This window comes from Bos indicus x Bos taurus, chromosome 24 (genome assembly GCF_003369695.1).
Source record: "Bos indicus x Bos taurus breed Angus x Brahman F1 hybrid chromosome 24, Bos_hybrid_MaternalHap_v2.0, whole genome shotgun sequence".
Lineage (NCBI taxonomy): Eukaryota > Metazoa > Chordata > Mammalia > Artiodactyla > Bovidae > Bos > Bos indicus x Bos taurus.
The window spans coordinates 7,890,883-7,906,490 of record NC_040099.1 but is presented as its reverse complement, the minus strand read 5'-3'; the positions used below and the strand labels follow the sequence as shown (position 1 = coordinate 7,906,490).

At 39.2% G+C, this 15,608-nt stretch overlaps 1 protein-coding gene across 1 annotated transcript in view; it reads left to right on the top strand.

The window, feature by feature from the left end:
- DOK6 (docking protein 6) overlaps nt 1-15,608 on the top strand; it is a 412,894-nt gene that overhangs the window by 126,275 nt on the left and 271,011 nt on the right. The window contains exon 2 of the mRNA XM_027525620.1: nt 12,201-12,308. Within this exon, the coding sequence (XP_027381421.1) occupies nt 12,201-12,308 (108 nt within the window). The remainder of the gene's footprint in view (nt 1-12,200; nt 12,309-15,608) is intronic.

Sequence of the window (15,608 nt, the reverse complement as noted above, 5' to 3'; positions counted from 1 at the left end):
AAGAGGCATGGAATAATTCTATTCTGGGTTTAAACGTTTTATTCAAGACAGTTCAACAGGTATGTAGACTTAAGTCAGGTTGATACACCAATTTGAAACAAGTAATGGAAACGTGTTTGCTGATTCAACATTTTAAGTATATTGCACTTTATAGTTTTAAAGAGGCAGTAAGTGTTCAAAAAAGGACTGGGTGTTGAATCAACATTGAATAAGTCTGCAAATTTATGTCCAGAAACTGAAGTTTTCTGTTTTCACAAGGAGGATATAGTTTAATGGTGAGAAGTTATTCTTAGGAAGTGTGGAAAGCATCCATTTTGCAGAAGACTGCAGTTTTTAACTTTGTTCAGAACAGTTTTGGTAGCACAGTTGTTTAAATATCGTTTAAACAGCATATCTAAAACTAAACTCATTTCTAGGTTTTGTGACAGTTGCATAAATGCCATCATTCACTTAGCTATCTAGGTATAAAAACTTAGATATAGTCTTTAATTCTTCACTTGTATTGTTTATTATGAAGTTCAAATTTTTCCTGTAATGTTTTGCATCTTGGATTTCATCTCCTCTTTCTCTGCTGCCCTCAGCAGTGGTTGAGTTCTCATCTCCTCTGGTGTGAAAGTACTGATTATCTAAAGAAATTATTCTATTGTCATTTGATCCCTTGGTCAAAAAGATCCCCTGGAGTAGGAAATGACATCCTGCTCTAGTATTCTTGCCTGAAAATTCCGTGGATAAAGTAGCTCGGTGGGCTACAGTCCCTGGGATCACAAAGAGTCGGACACAACTGAGCTACTGAGGGCACCATTATATGAACCCTGCTACTGATCTAATATTTAAAAAATATTAGTCCCATTATATCACTCCCTTAATAAACTGTTGACTCCATTTTCTGCTGCATGAAATGAAAACTCTCTTTGGCTTTTAAGGTCTTCTGCCATTTGTATTTGTATCTTTTGTTTCTTTCCTAAGGGTGTGTGTGTGTGTGTGTGTGTGTGTGTGTGTGTGTGTGCCTCAATTCAGCCCATTCTTACTACATCACAGGAGCCTTTCGTTTTTGTATTTTGCCCGCAGATTTTGAGATGGTGCAGGTAAAGGGGGAAATTAATGACAGCACCAATATCTGAAGCTTATGTGACTAAAAATATGGTTAACATGTGGAGGAAATATAATTTAAAAAACCCAAAAGGAGAAGTAAACTGAAGAGGAAATCTTTTGAGCTGTGATTTGCATGTTTGACTTGTACTTCCTTAGCCCCATAGTAGCTGAGTCCATAAAACAGAAGCATACAGGTTGTACCTGGGAATAGAGTTTTCACTTACAGTAGCATTATGTCTCTACAGCTGACTGATGAAAATAAAACACGGTCAATTTCCAAAAACTAAGTTGATAGAGCCAAAGAGTTACTCTGATTTTAGATAAACTAAAAGCCAGAAGACATGGTTCTTTCCTGGACATTTTGAGCAAAGTGCAAGGGTATTTTGTTCTGTATCATGTCTGAAAGTGGGGAGCAAGAAGAGAGGGTTAATAATTGTAGACATCCTTTCCAGTGCTGTAATGGTTTCTAAAAATTGCTGCCTGCTTGGGTTAGTGCGTCCCAGGTCTGCTCTACAACTGGTTTTCATTCTCATGATGATGATGACAATTTCACACTCTCCACCTAAAACTTGGTGCTGCTGTGAAGTGTTTCATTTCTGGCTGTGACTCTCAACCATGTGTGTATTCTCTCCCAGCATTTCATGGATGGCCTGGTAGACAAATGCAGTAGAGAGAACTATGTATATTCGGGCAGAAAACAAAAAACAGTTGGCCTCCACAAAAATTGGCAGTGGTGAGACTTGGGGGAATCGTCGTTTGCCTTTTGTGAATTTCCAACTGTTCTTCTGGATTATTAAGATAAAGAGAAAGCAAGACATTAGAAACAGAAAAGATGAACACTTATTTTGGACTTTCCAACCATGAAATGAGAAAAAATGAGATATACATATTTCACTGTTAACAGCAATATTTATATTTTGCATCTAACAATGGTGAATGGTGCAAAGTTTTGAGTAAACAAAATTGGTGAGAACTTTCTCTTTTAAAATTAAACTTAAATTATGCTCCAAGGAGAAAGGAAAGAAGTTTTTAATTTCTTTGTCCTGTGGGTTTATATTTAAATAGGTGAGTGTTTACATAGAGATTGCTGCATATTTATATATATTATTTATATACATATGTAAACTGAGATTTTAAAAGGCAAATAGATGCAAGGGCAAATGCATTTATATATAAATGTAAATGATAGCCATATACACTGCTTCCTCTCATCCTTAATGACCTCTGCTTTTTACAGTCAAATGGCCAGTAGAAGTATTTTTGAAACACTAAAATATTAATGAAAACAATCTTTGAATTAGTGATATGAATTCTTATATTTTATGAGATACTAGCTTTTTGCTAAATTAAGTTACAGATAAAAATGAGTGTATTTAGACTTGTGGATATTTAAGAAAATGTATTTATATCTCCCCATCCCCAAAAATATACTCTGCTTTTTTACACTGTGTGCTGCTTAAAAGTGTTAGTTGCTCAGTCTTGTCTGACTATTTGGGACCCCATCAACTGTAGCCCGCCAGGCTCCTCTGTCCATGGAATTCTTCAGGCAAGAATACTGGAGTGGGTTGCTGTTCCATTCTCCAGGGAATCTTCCTGACTGGGGGATCAAACCTAGGTCTCCTGCATTGCAGGCAAATTCTTTACTGTCCGAGCCACCAGGGTTCCCCTATAATACCTTTAAAGTTACCTTTGGCTCACCTCTTTTCATTGCTTTTGTATTCTTAAGTATTTCTAATCAGTTCACAGGTGGAGAAAAACCCTTTGGGTTTACATTTATCAGAGAGCCACTGCGTTTGTTTCAGGGAACTCAGTAGGCTGTGAACTATATCCAGAGTTGCAAGTGTATACAAAGGAGGACTCACAGCGGCTTGACTTGATTCTAGTAGTCTGTTCTCTGGACATCCAGAAGCCACGGGACTGTAGACACTGCAGATTGACAGCCACAGGTCTTGCAGTTTAGAGATGACATGTGCCTTGAAAAATCTAGGAATTTAAAAGAAATCAACCTGAAATGCCTAAGATTTCTGACCCTGTACCTCTGTTTTTTAAATTTCATTGTTTGTGACTTTTGTTTAATTTATAATCCTAAATTTGCTTAGACTTCAGTTTAAGAGCATCTACTATAACTTAGAGAAAGAGTTGATGAGTCTGATTGAATTCTTAAAGCCGAGATCTTTCCTGACCTGGTTCTCCCATATTTTTTTATTTCCTACAATCCTTACTGTGGTTCACTGCCCTTCACACTGGCTCTTTGCAGTTCTTGGAATAATGGTTCAGGCAGACTCCCTCATTAGGGCGTTTGCTCTTGCAGTTTTGTCTTACTGAAGCACTTTTCCCCAAATGTCTGCATCACCCTTTCTCTCACTTACTCTACTGCTGAAATGTGGGCTCATGGGTGAGCCTTCCCTCGTCACCCCTCCATAGCACTTAGCACGACTGAAAAATACTATTTACAAATGCACTTATTTATCTACCATCCTCTGGCTACCCAGTTGAATGGATGTTCCAAGAGGCAGAAACTGTTTCCATAAGGGCGGAAAGTTTTGTGCTTTTGGTTGCTGTTACTGTTTTAATCTGTATTTTTTTTTTTTTTTTTACTACTATATCCAGAGAACAAAGAGCTCTCAAGTATTTTTTTGAATGAATGAATGGTTAAGACTGATTCTAATATTGGCATACATTTGACAGCAATTAAATATAAGTCAATATTGAAAGTTCATATCCCTACTGAAAAGATAGCTGAAGCTAAACTCATCTGTGCATTAAGCTTAATCCTGTGTATTAACTGTTTTTGCAAAAACACAGTGTGTCTTTCATAGTACCATATACGTTTTGTGAGAGGACAAAGACCCAGGACTACGTAATTGAATTTACTCATAGCATGAGCCTGCAGTAACTATTCCTGAATGGGCTTTACTTATTTGGTTGTTTATTTGTTGTCTTGATGTTTTCATCTTATATGCAGCTATAAGTAAACAATTGAATCCTATAGCCCAAGTAATCATGTATATAGTATCTTGCTTTCAGAAGGGAAAACAAATGTAAGATGCTCTGGATATGCCACTGTCTTCTGTATTCTCTGAAATCCCCAGAAATGTAATTTATATCACTCCACTTAGGGCAATGGACCCTCACATTTGACAACTTGTATAATGAAAAATTCTCCCAAGTGTTTTAACCAAAATCCTACCTGAAGTGCGGAGTTCATTAGGTCACCATCTTGTGATGGAACAGGCCCATTAAATCCAATTTTTAGTCAAGTTAAATCTTAGGAATGGATTCTGGGTAAATAGCATCGTTATGGCTAGGAACTCCAGCCAAGAAATCAAACCGCCTACATCACAGTGCATCTTAAATGGAAAAAGGATGCCCTTTGTGTAAAATCACTTTGGAGAGGAGACAGCATGAAAGAAAGAGATTGCTATGAGCTAAAAGGGTTTTCATCAGGTGGCAGGGAATCCGGGGGTATTTGACTATAGCAAGCTGGCTGGCTGGCTAATGTGGTAGAAAACTGAGGTGTGGAGCAGTTTTGCATCCTGGGGATTCCTGCACTCCTAGCAGCAACATGGAATTTTCTAGAAGGAAAACCTGAAGGGTATCCAGGAGCCTGTTTGGTGAGACCACTGACATGTTTAGGAGACAGCTCTGAATGAGAAGGTGATATGGGTTAATTCACCAGGAGAGAATGAAGCAGCATCTTAAACAGCAATGGCAGGCATGTCTTCAGAGAAGGGACAGGACTCGTGAGAAGGTGAATCTTCCTGCAGGCAATTAGTCCTGTCGATAACCAGCCAAATGGTCCCTGCATGTTCGCATGTCCTTGAAAAGCCAAGCAGTGTCTGCCCGCCCACACGCTGCTAATGAAGGGCACTGATATATGTCCTGTCTCATGGAACAAAAATAAAAATACCTATTTAATTGGTGTGGATCTCTTTCATGCACTCGAAAAATAAGCAAAATAAGACCTATTCCTTTATTTTTTCTTCTCAGAGTAGTGATTTCCTGGAGGTCTAAGTGTTAGTTGCTCAGTCGTGTCTGACTCTATGACCCCATGGACTGTAGGCTGCCAGGCTTCTCTGTCTATGGAATTCTCCAGGCAAGATTACTAGAGTGGGCTGCTATTTCCTTCTCCAGGGGATTTTGCCGACCCCAGGGATGGAACCCGGGTCTCCTGCATTGCAGGCAGATTCTTTACCACTGTGCCACAAGAGCTTACAGCCCTCCTGGACTAAAGCAGTCATTTTTGCTGCGTATGTCCAGAATTTTGCCAACATAATCATATCATGCATCAGCTATAGGGCCTAAAGCAGAGCACAGCACACTTTGAAATCCTGCTTGGTAAAGAGGAACAGAGAGGTGATTTCCTCATACTCCCATGAATTGCGTGTTTCTGGGCTGAAGGTGGCTTTCAGAGTGCTGACGCATGCTGAATTTGACTTCACATTGACACAGAATGGCACTTACAAATTCTAAGCACCAAGTCCCGTTTTATTATCTGACTCCCATCACAGAGCAAAATGTTTTGAAAAAAACATGACAATAAAAGCCAAAAATGAAACCCTCTGCATTTATTAGCACTTATTAAATAATTTAAAAATCAAATAAACATCAAAATATAACTAGTCCACAGTCATTATAATTCATACTATTTTTCCCAGTAAATTATTTCATTTTAATCACTTTATTGTGAGATTTTCATTAGACTTTAGAAATTTCAAAAATAATTTTATTGAGATAAACAGAAATTGAGGAACTTTTTGTGAAATGCCTGACCAGCAGTCTTCCATAACAAAGTAAAAAAGCTGAGAAACTATCAAAGATCAGAGGAGACTAAGGAGACAAGGGAGGAGACAGGAAGTCCAGGTGGCACAGTGGTAAAGAACCCGCCTGCCAATGCGGGAGACACAAGAGACACAGGTTCGATCCCTGGGTCAGGAAGATCCCCTGGAGTAGGCTACCCAGTCCAGTATTCTTGCCTGGAGAATCCCACGGACAGAGGAGCCTGGAGGGTCCACGGGTTTGCAAAGAGCCAGCCACGGGAGCACTGTCCACACACAGAGATGGGACACTGAATGCAGCAGGTCACCTGGCTGGTGTCCAGTCGCCAAGTCATGTCTGACTCTTTTGAGACCTCATGGATAGGCTCCACTGTCCATGGGATTTCCCAGGCAAGAATACTGGAGCGGTTGCCATTTCCTTCTCCAGAGATCTTCCTGACTCAGGGATCAAACCTGTGTATTCTGCATTGGCAAGAAGATTCTTCACCTTTGAGCCACCAGGGAAACCCTGGACTGAACCCAAAGTGGAATAAGACATTGGTGGAAAAAAACTGATTTCTGAAAAGAATCCATATTTTCGATAATAGCATTTTACCAATGTTTATTTCTCAGTTTTAGAAAAATGTATCATGTTTATTGAGGATGTTAATATTAGGAGAAGTTGGGTGAAATATTTTACATTTTTGCTAGTGTTTTATAAATCTAGCAGTATTCCAAAGCAAGGAAATAATAACTTGAGGGCCTTTGCTTGGTAAACAGTCTATTACATCAGGTCTTTAGCAATCAGTTTTATCTATATGTGGTTGCCTGTTAATGTAATAGCAAAGAGATAAGATACTATCGAAAATACCAAATCTATTTTCCCTCATTATCCGTTATCAGATTTGTTCTATAGCAATATCGAGTGCCTAAATTGAAATACTTACGCCTCCTGACAATGTTTATTTCTCTCTTTAGCAGAAAATAGTGTTGTCCCATAGCTGGGACACTGCTGTAAGTGTATTTGTGTATTACCATGAACATTACAAGACTTCATTTGAACATCACCATGGTTCCTGAACCTCATTCCATAGTTCATCAGGCACTCTATCTATCATATCTAGTCCCTTAAATCTATTTCTCACTTCCACTGTATAATCATAAGGGACTTGATTTAGGTCATACCTGAATGGTCTAGTGGTTTTCCCTACTTTCTTCAATTCCAGTCTGAATTTGGCAATAAGGAAGTCATGATCCGAGCCACAGTCAGCTCCTGGTCTGGTTTTTGTTGACTGTATAGAGCTTCTCCATCTTTGGCTGCAAAGAATATAATCAATCTGATTTCGGTGTTGACCATCTGGTGATGTCCATGTATAGAGTCTTCTCTTGTGTTGTTGGAAGAGGGTGTTTGTTATGACCAGTGCATTTTCTTGGCAAAACTCTATTAGTCTTTGGCCTGCTTCATTCCGTATTCCAAGGCCAAATTTGCGTGTTACTCCAGGTGTTTCTTGACTTCCTGCTTTTGCATTCCAGTCCCCTATAATATAAAGGACATCTTTTTTGGGTGTTATTTCTAAAAGGTCTTGTAGGTCTTCATAGAAACATTCAACTTCAGTTTCTTCAGTGTTACTGGTTGGGGCATAGACTTGGATTACTGTGATATTGAATGGTTTGCCTTGAAAATGAACAGAGATCATTCTGTCGTTTTTGAGATTGCATCCAAGTACTGCATTTCAGACTCTTTTGTTGACCATGATGGCTACTCCATTTCTTCTGAGGGATTCCTGCCCACAGTAGTAGATATAATGGTCATCTGAGTTAAATTCACCCATTCCAGTCCATTTCAGTTCACTGATTCCTAGAATGTCGACATTCACTCTTGCCATCTCTTGTTTGACCACTTCCAATTTGCCTTGATTCATGGACCTGACATTCCAGGTTCCTATGCAATATTGCTCTTTACAGCATCAGACCTTGCTTCTGTCACCAGTCACATCCACAGCTGGGTATTCTTTTTGCTTTGGCTCCATCCCTTCATTCTTTCTGGAGTTATTTCTCCACTGATCTCCAGTAGCATATTGGATACCTACTGACCTGGGGAGTTCCTCTTTCAGTATTCTATCATTTTGCCTTTTCATACTGTTCATGGGGTTCTCAAGGCAAGAATACTGAAGTGGTTTGCCATTCCCTTCTCCAGTGGACCACATTCTGTCAGATTTCTCCACCATGACCCTCCCATCTTGGGTGGCCCCACGGGCATGGCTTAGTTTCATTGAGTTAGACAAGGCTGTGGTCCTAGTGTGATTAGATTGACTAGTTTTCTGTGAGTATGATTTCAGTGTGTCTGCCCTCTGATGCCCTCTTGTAATACCTACCATCTTACTTGGGTTTCTCTTACCTTGGGCGGGGGGTGTCTCTTCACGGCTGCTCCAGCAAAGCACAGCCACTGCTCCTTACCTTGGATGAGCAGTATCTCCTCACTGCCGCCTTTCCTGACCTTCAACATGGGATAGCTTCTCTAGGCCCTCCTGCGCCCATGCAGCCACAGCTCCTTGGGCATGGGGTTGGTCCTCCCGGCTGCGCATGAGAAACGCTGGACTGGAAGAAGCACAAGCTGGAATCAAGATTGCTGGGAGAAATATCAATAACCTCAGATATGCAGATGACACCACCCTTATGGCAGAAAGTGAAGAGGAACTCAAAAGCCTCTTGATGAAAGTGAAAGTGGAGAAGGAAAAAGTTGGCTTAAAGCTCAACATTCAGAAAACAAAGATCATGGCATCCGGTCCCATCACTTCGTGGGAAATAGATGGGGAAACAGTGGAATCAGTGTCAGACTTTATTTTTTTGGGCTCCAAAATCACTGCAGATGGTGACTGCAGCCATGAAATTAAAAGACGCTTACTCCTTGAAAGGAAAGTTATGACCAACCTAGAGAGCATATTCAAAAGCAGAGACATTACTTTGCCAACAAAGGTCTGTCTAGTCAAGGCTATGGTTTTTCCTGTGGTCATGTATGGATGTGAGAGTTGGACTGTGAAGAAGGCTGAGCGCTGAAGAATTGATGCTTTTGAATTGTGGTGTTGGAGAAGACTCTTGAGAGTCCCTTGGACTGCAAGGAGATCCAACCAGTCCATTCTGAAGGAGATCAGCCCTGGGAGTTGTTTGGAAGGAATGATACTAAAGCTGAAACTCCAGTACTTTGGCCACCTCATGCAAAGAGTTGACTCATTGGAAAAGACCCTGATGCTGGGAGGAATTGGGGGCAGGAGGAGAAGGGGACAACAGAGGATGAGATGGCTGGATGGCATCACTGACTCAATGGACGTGAGTCTGAGTGAACTCCGGGAGTTGGTGATGGACAGGGAGGCCTGGCATGCTGTGATTCATGGGGTCGCAAAGAGTCGGACATGACTGAGCTTCTGAACTGAACTGAACTGAACTGATGGTTTCTGAGCAATAAAGTGCATAGGGTACAGGGAAAATAATTCTTCTGTAGGAAAGAATAGAAACTGTATTACCAGAGTTTCACGTCTCAGTTCCATTCAAACAGGATCTTTCTACCTCAACTAGAATTCCCAATCCACTAAAAATAATCAAGAGATAAATACTGATAATCTATATATGTCCCACTTTGCAAATGATATGTTTATTTACATACCTCCAATCTCTCAAATTTCTACTCAGATTCATGTAACTCTTTTTCACTTTCACAATACTACTATGACTGCTACTCTGCCAATAAAACAAAATCTGGAGAAGTATCTGTCTTAATCATTGTGAGCTGCCATAATGCAATACCGAAGACTGAGTGACATAAACAACAAACATTTATTTTTTTCACAGTTCTGGGGGCTAGAAGTCCAAGATCAAGGGCCAGTGTGGTAAGGTTCTAGGGAGAGCCCTCTTCCTGGCTTGCTCACAGCCACCATCTCACCACATGCCCACGTGACCTCTCTGGGAGGCATGGAGAGAGAGCATGCCCTCTGATGTCTAGTCTTGATGGTGATGGTCTTATTGCTCAGTCATGTCCTACTCTTTGCAACTCCATGGACTGTAGCCTGCCAGACTCCTCTGTCCATGGCATTTTCTAGGCAAGAATACTGGAGTGGGCTGCCATTTCCTTATCTAGGGAATCTTTCAGATCCAGGTATCCAACCTGAGTCTCCTGCCCTGCAGGTGGTATCCTGCAGGCAGATTCTTTACATAAGGACATAAACCATAAAGACACTAATCCCATCCTGAGGGCCCCACCCTCAAGATCTCTTCTAATCCTAATTACCCCCGTTGGGGCCCCACCTCCAAGCCATCACATTGGGCTGAGCAATCCAACAAACCATATGCTGACATCATATTACTATCAACATTTATATTACATCTTTTAATGTTTTACTTTGGGATGGAGATTAATAAGGGGTCCACAAATAAATAACTAGAACTTTGCGTGTGAAGCACAAGCATGTAGAAAGAACAGCTGGAGCTCTGAAAGCCTAACTCTTTGTTTCCAGTGAGGGTTTAGGAGACTTGTGATGGGAGGAGACACATCTCCACCAGGTGGAGAAGAGATGTGGTCAGATGTGCTGGAAGTCCGGGGCTGCCCTTCACTCGCTTTGCAGAGCCACCAGGAAGGAGCCGGAAAAGTTGGCAAGAATAAAGTGAAATTGTGTATTTGAATTGTTATTCTATTTATTCTGCTTTTATGATGAAAGGGTCTTCATGTGACTGTTCTGAGTGCCTTTGAACAGGGTAAAGACTGTTTTCTAGTGAAAACAAACAATGCACACTCCAGAGGAATTACAGTATCTGGCCTGTATTAGTTCCCAGATGGTGCTAGTGGTGAAGAACCTGCTTGCCAATATAGGAGACCTAAGAGATGGGTCGGGCAGATCTCCTGGAGAAGGGCATGGCAACCCACCCCAGTATTCTTGCCTGGAAAATCCCATGGACAGAGGAGCCTGGAGAGCTACAGTCCATAGGGTTGCAAAGAGTCAAACGCAACTGAAGCTACTTAACCTGCTCATGCATAGCCACTTTGCAGTTTAAATAAAGAAATAGAAAAGAAATAGAGTGATCTGATTTTCCGGCAATGGAGAATATTAACTCCTGCAAAAATATGCATTTCTATAAAACTTTGAAATAGGAAATTTGTATTTCTGGACCTCTTCCGTGGTTGAAAAGGAGACTCTTTTAATTACTTTGCCTTAAACATGCCTGTGGAGGGAGGGTGATAAGGTGGGCATGACTTGATAGTCTAAGAATGAGTCCTGTAAGTCAGGAGGAAGTCCAGAGAGAAGGGCCTGTGTTTGTGTAATACATAGCCCTATTTTTTTGTTTAACTAAAGCTGAAGAGATGTTTGTACAGACAGATGTATGTTCAAATCCTGATACTTTTTAATTATCTTTATCCTAAAGTACTGGCAACCTCATATAGTGAATATGAGGATTGCTGCCTCTGTTGCTAGGTTGCTTCAGTCATGTCCGACTCTGTGCGACCCCATGGACTGCAGCCTACCAGGCTTCTCCGTCCATGAGATTCTCCTGGCAAGAACACTGGAGTGGGTTGCCATTTCCTTCTCCAATGCATGAAAGTAGAAAGTGAAAGTGAAGTCGCTCAGTCGTGTCTGACTCTTAGCGACCCCATGGACTGCAGCCTACCAGGCTCCTCCATCCATGGGATTTTCCAGGCAACAGTACTGGAGTGGGGTGCCATTGCCTTCTCCTGAATATGAGGATTAAATGTGTCTAAATTTTTTAATTCATTTAAAATTTATTTTAAAATGTTTGTTCCACCAATAAGAATTTAATTAATACTAGTTGCTATGAAAGTATAAAAGGATGAAACAGATGTATCCATTATAACAAACATTTCTCTTTCATTTTCAAAGTAATATATGAGCATTTAGGTTTTTTAAAAATTAATAGTACAAGATAAGTTAATTTTTAAACGTGATGTCTCTCCAAAGATAGGAAATTGAGCATTATAAAAGTACTTAAGTTAGTAAATTGTTACTTTATTATCATGGAAAACAGAATTGTGTGTCACTAGAATGGTAATAATTTTATATGGTGTTGATACCCAGATGATTTAATTAGACTGAAGAGGATTGGAACCAGTGCACTGAAAATCTCACAACAAAAAATTTTTTCACATACAACTTTATATTTAATATTCTTTTAAAGTTTTGCTGATATTTGAAAGAATAACATGCCTATGATCCCAATTTTTTCTCTCTGTAAAATAAGTGCATTTAAAACAATTTATTCCCACTGGCTTAGCTGAATAGATAAACCTCTGATGCTACTAAATGCATGTAAAAAGAGAGAGAATAAGATTCCTTTATTTCCTTTCAGATTTTCAGACGATGCTGGTTGGTTTTCAAGAAGGCATCTAGTAAAGGACCCAGAAGGCTAGAAAAATTTCCCGATGAGAAGGCAGCATATTTCAGGAACTTTCATAAGGTAAGTCACGGTCTCTAGAATCTCTGGGGAATAACTGGACCCTTGGCAACAACTGTGGAGACATTTCTTTTGATAGATAAAATTTGCAGAGGCCATAATGCATGGCTAGGATAAAATGTCCCTGTGCTGATAAAATGCAAAAGTTATTTTTCTCCTTTATTTTAATCATTACTGTAAATGCCAGTGTTCCCTCTGCAAAATGAAAGGCTCGTTTTTATTGCTACTTTGCAAAATGAGATGCCTCATAACTCAACCAGATCATTTCCCAAGGTGCTGAGTAGGCAGTTTCCCTCTGTTCAGGTTAATTGTGCATTTGTTACTTTGATTTTAACTGTGGGCAATGTTGAGGAGATAAAACTTTTGAGGCTGGTGTGAGCAGTGTTAATGACACTGTTAATGTACAAAGCACTTGCTGTTTACAGCTTAACAAGAAAGTGATCGTTGTGCATGCTGATATGCAGAGATGTGGCATAAATCCTATGAGTCAAATATCAATTTCCTAAAAATATGTGAGTATGAGTTGAAAGTTAAAAATATGTAAGAAATCACCATAGAATGATGCTGAATGTACTGCTGAAAGTTATCTCTGGTGATAATGTCAAAACGAGTTAGGTATTTGATAGTAGGGTGGAGGATTCACGATCAGAATGCAGAACTGTGGAGCAGCTTTGCCTTTTGACAGAATGCCCGCATAAGCTCAGGAAAGACTTTAATTCCTTCATGCGGCAACATGGAATAAGTTACCCTGAATAAGGTAATGAGTCTGTGGAATTTATTTTATGTGATATATAGTTCTAATTTCTTCTTTTATTAAAAAATAGAGTGTGTTCCAGGGATGTGGAGGGTGACAGGGCTACATAAGCATAGCACCAAGGATTTTTTGTGAAGGACAGGGAAGCCCTGGCTTGCTACAGTCCTTGGGGTCACAAAAGTTGGGCACAGCTTAGCAACTGAACAACAAAGGTTTTACGGAGAGTGAAGCTGCCCTTTTATTATAACGGTGAATGTATGCCATTATACATTTATCCAAAGCCATAAAATATACAACACCAAGAGTGAACCTTGCTCTAAAATATGAACTTTCAGTGATTATGTTGTATTAAAGTAGATTCATTCATGAGTTATAACAAATGTGCCATCTGGTGCGGATGTTACTAATGGGAGAGGCTGTCTGTGTGTGTGTGTGCGCTCAGTCATATCTGACTCTTGCGACCTCGTGGACGGTGGCCCTCCAGGCTCCTTTGTCCATGGTCCTCTCCAGACAAGAATGCTGGAGTGGGTTGCCATGCACTCCTCCAGGGGATCTTCCTGACCCAGGGGTTGAACCCGTATCTCTTGTGTCTCCCGCATTGACAGATGGATTTTTTACCCCTGCATCACCTGGGAAGCCCACGTGTACATGGGCGTGGGCAGTAAAAGGGAAATCTCTGTAATTTCTGCTCAGTATTGCAGTGAACATAAAACTGCTCTAAAAAGTAAAATCTATTAAAAATAGGTTATTCAGCAATCATGTGCTAACCAGTTATATTACACAAATAGCTGGCAGTCATTTGTATTAGACTTGAACCTGTATCATAAGGCTTAAAACGTGAACTTCTTTAACTCTCTATGAGGTATTCTATATATTAATACACATTTACGACTGGAGAATCCAAGTTTAAGTTCCTGCCAAAGCACTTATAAGCTTATGGGAGTTTGGTTTTCTCTTGAGTACATGGATTTTAAAATCGTTATATTACATGTCTATTTTTAGAGGAAAAGATACTTGTAGCCTGAAGTCATGTTGATATTTTGTATGATGATAAAGATCGTGGCAATAGTTTTAAACCTGACTTAATAAGAAACTGCCAGGTAAGTCTGTGACATTTAGTTTTTGAGTAAAATTTTCAAAGACTGAGCATAGTATATGTTCTTTGGATTCTGGTTAGAATACTTGCCTGCTGGTCATTGATGTATCCTGGCTACCCACTCTCTAGCCAGTGCATCTAGAATCCTCATACTCCGCCGTCTTTTACTTGACAAATGGCAATATTCCAGTATTGTAATCACTTATTAGGGTTAATAGTTTAGAGTGAGATAAGGTATCTGATTTATACCTTGCACTGGGCTCTTCACTGGGGATACTGAGATACACATACCCTGAAAGAGTTTGTATTCCAGTAAAAAGACACACATATGCAGATAAGTTTAATTCAATATGAGTAAGTCTTAATAAATTGAAAAGAGTTGAAGTCATAAAGAGTGTGTTCTCTGACCATAAATAATTTAAATTAGAAGTTGGTGTTATCAAGTAATCTCTAATTATTTGGGAATTAACATATTCCAAGGGGTAATAATCAAAAAGGAAATGCAGTAGTCACAGAGGCTATTAGCAAATATTCTAAACTCAAAAATCATAAAATACAAGTATCAACATGTGTGGAATATAGAACTACATGAGTAATTACAGGGAAATGTATATCTGTAAGTTCCTACATTACAAAGAAACAATAAATGGAGGAGAAAATATCAATGAAATAGAAACCAAAGTAATAATAAGGAAATTTTATAGCTGCTTCCTTAAAAAAGAAGGAAAGTCCATAGCTGCTTCTTAAAAAAAAAAAAAAAGAAAGAAAGAAAGAAATTTACTTGATAAACTGTTAACCAAATTTATCAAGAAAAAAACATTTTAAAAAATCAAAGACTTGGATGAGTAGAGGGGTTATCCACTACAAATTCTACAAATATTAAAAGGATAATAAGAGTATATTGTGAGCAAATGTGATTTAAAATTTTTGACAAATTAAATGAAATAGACAAACTCCTCGAAAGACACAAACCACCCAGGCTTATTCAGTAGTTCAAGATCTAATAAAAACTTTTAACTTATGGTTCAATAATATTCCTACCAAAAAAACTTGATCTCCATATCATTTCACTTGTTAATACTATAACATATTTAAAGTGAAAAAAGAATCCACATAAATTCTTAAGGAAAATATAAAGAGGAAACCCTTTCAAACTCAGTTTATCAGACTGATAAAACCAAAACTGAAAACCAAAACTAGACAAAGATATCATATGGTTAATTTAGCAAATATTGGCCATTATTCATCTAGACTAGATATGGTAATTTCAATGAATTTGATAGTATTGAAGTTGGAGGTTAAAGGACAAATTTTGGGTATAGTTTGTGAAAACAGACTGGAAGTACTTATGGATTAAATGTAGTGTGTAAAAGAAGGGTTAGACTCATGTACTTGAGCAACAGAGATGAGGAATGGTACATTTTATGACGATGAGGAAGAAAAGAGCAGCCTT